Source organism: Cannabis sativa, chromosome 3 (genome assembly GCF_029168945.1).
Source record: "Cannabis sativa cultivar Pink pepper isolate KNU-18-1 chromosome 3, ASM2916894v1, whole genome shotgun sequence".
Lineage (NCBI taxonomy): Eukaryota > Viridiplantae > Streptophyta > Magnoliopsida > Rosales > Cannabaceae > Cannabis > Cannabis sativa.
This window is the reverse complement of record NC_083603.1, coordinates 48,706,802-48,715,521: the sequence shown is the minus strand read 5'-3', so window position 1 is coordinate 48,715,521 and position 8,720 is coordinate 48,706,802. Positions and strand designations below refer to the sequence as shown.

General features: G+C 42.5%; 1 protein-coding gene and 1 long non-coding RNA gene across 2 annotated transcripts; both read right to left on the bottom strand.

The window, feature by feature from the left end:
* Window positions 1–4,722: 4,722 nt before the first annotated feature.
* On the bottom strand, window positions 4,723–6,465 carry LOC133036132 (uncharacterized). The gene is made up of 6 exons (XM_061112625.1): window positions 6,328–6,465; window positions 6,079–6,187; window positions 5,808–5,966; window positions 5,225–5,661; window positions 4,939–5,130; window positions 4,723–4,851 (listed from the first exon to the last, which is right to left on the bottom strand). The coding sequence occupies exons 1-6, from the start codon at window positions 6,463–6,465 to the stop codon at window positions 4,723–4,725; spliced, it is 1,164 nt and encodes a 387-aa protein (XP_060968608.1).
* A 519-nt stretch (window positions 6,466–6,984) lies between these two features.
* LOC133035780 (uncharacterized) lies at window positions 6,985–8,366 on the bottom strand. The gene is made up of 2 exons (XR_009686875.1): window positions 7,837–8,366; window positions 6,985–7,168 (listed from the first exon to the last, which is right to left on the bottom strand). It is a non-coding gene; the product is annotated as an uncharacterized LOC133035780 (long non-coding RNA).
* Window positions 8,367–8,720: the final 354 nt, after the last annotated feature.

Here is an 8,720-nt window from a genome sequence, read left to right as displayed (position 1 = left end):
TTGGAACTGCTGTTTTTTGGTCTGAAATTGTTGAGATCCGGCGGATATCCGGTTTTCGATTGATTTGCAGGTTTTCCAGTGTTATCGATGATATGTCGATGATATGTCGATGGTTTGTCGATGATTATAAAGGAAAGGTCAGTGACGACCATTATCGACGTCATGTCGACGTTATGTCGACATGTTGTCGACATCATGCAACCAACTTTGGGATTAACTATTTGTCGACATTTTGTCGACATGTTTGTCGACCGAATGTCGACAACAAGCATTTTTGTTGTTTTTGAGAAGTTGTCGATATTTTGTCGACATGATGTCGACAAAATATCGATGCAATAGAAAAATACCGTGGATAAAACATAAACATAAACATAACATTAACAGAAAATAAAGTTCATTAAAAATAACAAAAAAAAACATAAAAAAAAAAACAGAAAATAAAAGTTCATAAAAATTAAAAAAAAAAACATTAAATAAAACTCACAAACCATAACATAAGAAATTATTTTTTTTAAAATTCTTTGGCTTGTGGGTGAGCCTTGCAATACTTGCATAATGTTCCCGGCTTCACCGGTTTACCGTTGAAGATGCCCAATTTGCAACGACGGCATCCTTCGGGGAACCCAGGTGGTGGAGCCGGCCATACACCAGTTTTGCAAAATTCTCTTTCAAGTTGCATGAACCTGAACTCGTTACCGTTTCGCTCTCTTTCGAAAGCTCGAGCGGCGTCCAAAACTTTCTGCATTGCAGGAGTAACTATGCCAACATCAGGCTCCTGCTTCAGCTCCTCAGGAGTTAGGATGGGGAATTTGCCGTTCTTTCTTGGGGCCATATTTCAAACTTAATAGAATAAGAGAAAATTTTTAAGAGTAAGAGATAGGTAGAATACAAGAGCACTTATGAATAAGATTTCCCTTTGCTTTTATAGAGCAGTAAAAATGTTGGGAATGTATGAAAATTTAATGGTCATTAAATGCGTAACTGTACAGGGAAAAACGCATGAAATGGCGTATTTATCGACAGAATGTCGATACTATGTCGACATCTTATCGACAACATGCCAATTTAGTGTCACTGCTAACACATTTGTCGACGACATGTCGACTTCATGTCGATATGTTGTCGATAGGACACGTGTCTGACATGCAACGTTTCAGTTGGGAAGGGTCGTTGGGAACGTATGTAAAATTTATTAACATTAAATGTGCAACCGTTTTAAATTGTCGATTGAATGTCGATGGTATGTCGATAGTATGTCGATGACGAGCATGGTTGTTGTTGTTGTCGATTGTATGTCGATAATATGTCGACACAATGTCGACAATCAGTGCCCTAATTTCTGGTGTTGTGCTTCTCGACATTATGTCTATAGATATCGATGGGATGTCGATTTTTATTTTTTTTTGGTGTTTTTTCCTTTACTCACCTTGTTTTTTTGGTTTGCAATTGCAGGAGACAAAGTGTTCCTTGTTGTATCGTACGATGGTGTTTGGTTATGTGAGAATTATAATTGGATCTACAAAGCAAATAGCAGCTTGACGTTGACAGTTACAACCGAGACAACCCTACAAGAACTGCGACAAATTTTATATGAAGAGTTGGAAGTTGATCCGGTAGCGTATGATTTAAAGTTGGAGATTTGTTCCTTGTACATGAAGGGAAAAATGGTTGCGCCAGAGGTTATTAAGAGAGAACGCCAACTGAGAACGTTTTTAGAGATGAGGGCAACAATGTCAAATACAGAGTTTATGCCATTATTCGTGACCAAGGTGAGAAAAGTTGGGAATTCGGAGCCTACGCCGCCTACTAATCCTCTCCCTCGGAGTGTGGTAGGGTCTTGCGTTCCCGAAACAGATGTCGGGATTGGTGTGAATGAGGAGGTTCCGGCCAATTTAGAGGTTCCGACCAATTTTGATGTTCCGACCAATGTAGGGCAAGAACAAGAAGCGACAGGATTTCATCAGTTTGAAGAGTTCGATACACCCTTCTACAATAATGATCCTATTGTAGATTTGAATATGGACGATGACCATGATTTAGCAGTCGATGAACCCGTAGCGGGACCATTGTTGAGGTTAGAGTGTGTACCGAGTAACCAAGGTACACAGCGAGAACGACAACCTCGTAGTGAAAATCGCACTACACCTGGAACTAGCAGTAGTCGACCAGGCAGAACTGAAGAACATGCTCGTCATGCAACGTTCTCAACGTTCTCCTCTTTCGAAGTTTGTACCAAGTTCAAAGCTCCCATGTGGACAAAGGAAGATATAATGGAAAATCATGAGCTAACTACTTGTTTACAAAGTAAGGAAGCAGGGGTGATAGAGCTTGGTAATTTTTATGAAAACAAGGAAGAACTGAGACAAGTTGTGGGTAGGTTTGCCCTTAATAACAATTTCGAGTGGATGGTGAAGAAATCATCCCCTGATGTGTTGTACGTTACATGCAAGGCTCCAGATTGTAAATGGAGATTGAGGGGGAGGAAGAAGATGCATTCTGACAACTTTGAGGTCACTGTATTTCACAATGAACACACATGTAACTTGAATGCGAGACGTTCAGATCACCGTCAAGGAAGCACCATGGGTAGTTGGCCACCTTATTAAGGGGAAGTACACCCAAGACGGAACTAAGTACAAGGCTAAAGACATACGAGAGGGACAAGTTTGACAACTACGGTATCAGTATGAGTTATGTGAAGGCGTGGAGGTGCAGGGAGATGGGACTTACGTATGCTAGGGGTACGCCTGAGTTTTCATACATGAAGCTTCCTGGGTACTTGTACATGCTGGAACAGAAGAATCCAGGTACCATTACTGACTTGTACTTAGAGGATGAGCGGTTCAAGTACTGTTTTATATCACTCGGTGCATGTAGAAGGGGCTTTTCTTTTTGTCGTCCTGTTTTGAGTATCGATGGCACCTTCTTGAAGACGAAGTACGGCGGTATAATGTTAGTTGCTTGTGGCATACGATGCGAACAACCAATTGTTGCGGTTGCTTATGGTATCGTTGACAGTGAGAATAACGACTCCTGGACGTATTTCTTACAGAAGTTGAGGGTAGCAATTGGCGTGGTTGAGAACTTAGTGTTTGTGTCAGATAGGCATCAAAGCATTGATCATGCTGTTGAACTCGTTTTTCCCGAAGCAGTCCACTGTGCATGCTATCACCACATTGTTATGAACGTGAACGCCAAATTCAAGACTGATGCTTTTCACAACCAAATATATAATGTTGCTTACGCATGGTCGAAGACTGAATGCGATAGAGAGTTCGAGAAGCTTAGAAAGATGAATCCGGCCATCGCTGCATATGTGGAGAGTATAGGGTTTGAGAAGTGGGCTCACCCTTATTGTTTGGGCGATAGATACAACATCATGACGAGCAACGCTGCTGAAAGCTTCAATAGTGTCACAGAAGAGTTCAGGAAATATCCAATAACTACTTTGGTTGAATTTATCAGGTTCACACTCCAATCGTGGTTCGCTGATCGCCTCGAAAATGCTGACAAATGTGCTACCCCTTTGGCCACGCTCTTCGAAAAAAACTTGGCAAAAATTCATGAAAATGCAAGGTACAGGCGCGTCCAACGAAATGGAGCCAATTTGTATAACGTTGGTAGGGGACCTAACGGTGAAAGAGGTGGTGATGTGAATCTAGTTGAAAAAACATGCACTCCGCGGCGTGTTCACGTTATTGAAACTCCCTTGCCTTCATGCATGTGCCGCGGCATTGAAAACGAACACAAGTGTGTACACGCTTTGCTCACCTTATTATTCAAAAGAAACGTGGAGGAAGATTTACGATGATACCATCAATCTCGCTGGTGACGAGGATGATTGGGTTCTCCGTAACACATCAAGAATATGAAAGTTGGGGTACTGTGGAAAAGAAGCCCGTAGGTCGTCCAAGAAAAAGCAACGCCGGAAGAAGACGGGAGAACCGTTTCCCGTCCGGTGATAAAAAGGTTACGTACCACGAAACTGCAGCCGCTGTGGTGCTTCAGGCCACAACAGAGCAACATGCAAAGCCCGCATCTGAGGCGTCTTGTACGTATTCGTTGGGAAATTTGATATATTGTAATGATGCATATTTTGTCATAGTTATTTTTGTTGAGGTTGAATATTTTTCAAATATTTTAATTATTTTTAGGTTTAATAGTTATTTTTGTTGAATAATGTTGATATTTTATATTTGAAACCACGTATAATTATCAAAATTTGAACGAAAAGAAAATCTATATATACATAACTGTAATGTTAATTACACAAAATATACAATGTCCCAATAATTACACATATAATCAGCCGACATTTTGGTAAAATAAATCGACACACCACCGTTGACGAAACATGGCTATCCTGGCTCCGGCGTCACATCGGTCAATCCACGCCGCATCATGAGATGCTCCACATACTCAATGCAATACACGCCACAATCACCACTAAATGCAAAATAAAATGTAAAGTCAGTCTAACGTAAAACATATTTTAATACTATAGTACTTTTTTATCGCTATGTACCTGGTTGCTGACTTCGGAACTAAGTCGTGAGTGGCTCGAGTCGCGTGCATTTTTGGAAGCACCGTGATGTCACCGTTAGCTAACGCCATGATCCGGTTGTTATGTGGAAATTCCCGGTTGCAAGGATTAGCGAGGGCGAGCGGTTCGACCAAACCTTCAAGATGGGTTCCATGGCGGTCCAATGACGTACGCCGGAATCACAAGCCGTAGACATTAATTTTCCACGGCTCTATGTCCACTTCAACCGTGACCCGTTGTCTTGCCGTGGGAATGTGCGTAACGAAGTAAATAAACTCGTTACCCCTCCATCTCTCAAAGACTTGGGACTGTAATTACAGAGAACAACGAAACAATTAACAAACCATAATAATCTTCCCAAACAATTAACATTTAAAATCTTACTAAAACAATACCTTATGAAACCCTGTGCAGTAGTCCAGGATATATTCCTCCCATTTAAAGTTTTTCCTCGGACCCTTGTGGCTCGTCCATGCACTGCTGATCATGGCGGTCACGAATGTGGAGAGAATGATACCCTTTTGAGGAAATGTCAGTGGATAGTCGGTGCGTCGCCTCCTCAGCATATGCATTGCTGCATCTATATGCTGCATATAAACGGAAATGTCAGTTACACAAAAAAATATATTAATTGCACATAAAGTTGTAAAGTGAAGTAATATTATAAAATACTTTACTTACGTCATCTGTAAGCCATTCCTTTGGTGTGAGCATTATCCAAAAGAATCCTGGACCGTAATCACCACTTCTCAAATCCCGAAGTCGGTGGTTCGGAATGAGTCCAACACACCACTTTCGGAAAGTGGTTAACAATTTCTCATCCGGTGGCTCCAGGGGATCAAAAGTCGAAGATGGCCTATGTCTCCTCTTCATCTCCGTATAGTCACCGAACCATACAGGAGGCTTTCTCTTCCTCTTCCGACTCTTAACCACTGCAGGTTGTGCCTCTATGGACAGAATCTCACCCTGCGACTCGGTGTCATGTACATGGATAAGAGGTTGTGCCTCGATCGGAGTCGCTGGAGCTCCCTCATAAGGATCGTAATCGTCGGGGAAGACCTCATCCTCTTCTACTGGGGGTGAAGCGGTGGTGGTGGGGTAGATGGATCCGCTGGGGCCTCCGTGCCGAAGCCGTCGTTGGCGGACGATTCAACATGGCCAATATGTCTCCGAGTCGCTCCATAATTACGTTCCGACCACCCTTCGGCTCTACATGGCCGGTCTCGTATGCCTTCTTCGACTCGACATGAGCAAAGATACGTACCCCGAGTGTCACCCTCGATCCTATCCAACCGAGCCACTAAATCAGTGTACTCGGCACCCCGAACGCCTGATGCAGATGGTGCACCGGGCCGAGGTTCGAAGCGCGTGGCCGAAAAAATATATATCAAAAAAATACGGTAAGCATACGATATACCCTCCACTATATAAAAAAAATCAAAAAAAATAAAGACATAAAAAAAAGTTCCAGAAATTGGTACCTGAGTGTCTCTTTCCTGAGTGTACGGGACCCGAGTCTCTCGGTACCCGACTACCTCGCCTCACCTCTCGTGTCATCCACAAGGCATCATCAACCAGGTTCTCCACACCATCGTAAGATATTGTCCTCACAAATGCCTCCTCCTCTGTCCGTGGAAGTAGCCCCTACACCACTTCCACATTCTCGTTTATGGTTTAACAAATATCAAAATAAAACCATTTAGCATTTATTACAAGCATTTATGTTAAATAATTATTCAGAACATAAGTGAAAATCATACCCGTCTAGAAAATAATGCGCTGACGTCTTTCTTCCCAATATCGCCTTTGCTCGTCCGGCCTAAGCATCCCGGGGAACCGAATCCCGTGGTTCGTGCCATACCTCTTGCCAACCTCCAAAATGGCCTCGTACGCCCAATATTGGACTGCAGGTGCGAAGCCATATGCTGTGTATTTGCACTCGTGCTGAACATCCGAACTCAGCTTCTTCTCGTAGTTGGCCTTCTGTTTCAACATGTCTTTCTGAAGCGAGTGCATGAGTCTGGCGAATGAGTGCTTCCCCCAAGGAATCCGGAAGAAGAACTCGAGGTCTTCCACATATCTAATGATGTGAGGCGTGATCAGCGCGTTGGCCTCGCGGCCCAGAAGCACTGACTCCACAAACAAGCACAAGCCGAGCTTGTACAAGTCTTCCGGGTTCTCGGCAACAGTGAACTGAAGTTGGAGTGCTTCTGTCTTCACACTATCAGACCGGTTGAAATATTTGTTGATCAATCGGTCTGACCCCGAGCGCGCGACCTGCGCAGCCTTCTCCTCTTCTGTTGGCCCCGAGGAGAAGTCCAAACCCGTAATGAGTGCAAACTCCAGCACCCCGAATCGGACCTCCTTCCGACCAACATAAAACCTCATCCTCAACTCCTCCTGAGCATCCACTTTCATTTTGTGGAGCATCAGCTGGTGAAATAACACCGAGGAGAATGTCAGTGGTACGGCATTCCAGAAGCTCCCGAAACGGCTTTCCTTCGCCGTGTTATTAAGGTTGAACTCCTCAAACCGAGCTTTAATTTTTGCAAAAATTCCAGTGCCCCTATATGTGACGCGGCCAGTGAAATGCTCGGGTGCTGGAATAATGAGTCTGGGAGCCATCTGAAAAAACAAAAAAACAAATAAATAAAGCTGCTAAAAAAATTTAAAATCGTCGACATAACATCGACATCATGTCGATATTCAGTCGACATTATCTAACAGTAAGCACACAAAAATTTCAAAACAAACATGTCGACATTATGTCGACATACCCTCGACATTATGTCGACATTATCAAAAGCAGAGAAAATACTTTCATGTCGACAAAATGTCGACATCCTGTCGACATTCAGTCGACAATTCAAACAAATAACAATTACACAATATATCGACATACTGTCGACATACAGTCGACATTCAGTCGACAATACAACCTAACAATCAACATGCTCATTTAATCGACATACCATCGACATACTGTCGATAAGTCGTCGACAATATAGGGCAGAAATACTCTTAAAATACCAGTCGACATCCTATCGACATACAGGCGATATCCTATCGACATACAAATTACAGTAACATTCAAACAGACACTCAATCTATCGACATCCTATCGATAACCTATTGACATGTCATCGATAACCCTGTAATTTACACAGATTTCATTCAAACACTACACCTAAAGATCACAAATGCTACACAAAATCCACTAATCTCAACAACATGCAATAATTGGCATCCAAATCTATGAAAAATGTATTTTTTTCTCAAAACATAAACATTACCTTTTAATGATCACGGGTGGTGGTGGCGACGGGTACTGCTCGTGGTGGCGAAGGCCTCTGTTCGGTGTCGACGATCACGGGTGGTGGTGGTGGCGACGTTTTGTGGTCCGTGGTGGTTCGTGGTGGTTCGTGGTGGTCAGTGGGTCGTGGTGGTGGTCCGTGGTGGTTCGTGGTTGGGTCGGGGTCGTGGGTGGATGGCCGGAGTGGGTCGGGGACGTGGGTGGATGGCCGGAGTGGGTCGTGATGTTGGGTCGATGTCGAAGAGGGATAGGGAACGACAGAGAGAGAGATGGAACGACAGAGAGAGAGAGAGAGAGAGAGAGAGAGAGAGAGAGAGAGAGAGAGAGAGAGAGAGAGAGAGAGAGTGAAAGAGAGGGAAAGACGGAAAGAGAGTGTGAATAGGAAAATTAAATTTGAGGGGTATTTTGGGTACAAATGAGTAATAGTGGAATTAATTTGTATAAATTAGTGGAGGGTATATATTTTGAAATGGGGTATTTTATTAGGGTCAAAAATTGAAATTTCCCTTATAATATAGACTTAATTGTCTACCTAATATCGAGGTTGTGATTTTAAGTTATTGTAAATCTATAATAGAAATTAAGTTTGTATTTAGAAATAACTATGTAATTATTATACAGTGTAATTATTAGAGTAGTAATTATACTGTATAGTAGCTAAATACATTGTATTTTGAAATATAATGCGTATTTGGATGTCAAATGGTAATTACACGTGTACGTGTGGGATGAGCCAAAGTCTCATTGAATTTGATTTTTCTATTAAAAGGAGCTCGTACATGTTCAGCAATACCTCCGGTGAATACTCCATTGGTATGAAAAAGCATTAAATTAGATTACTTGTTCGGAACCCATGGTTATGGA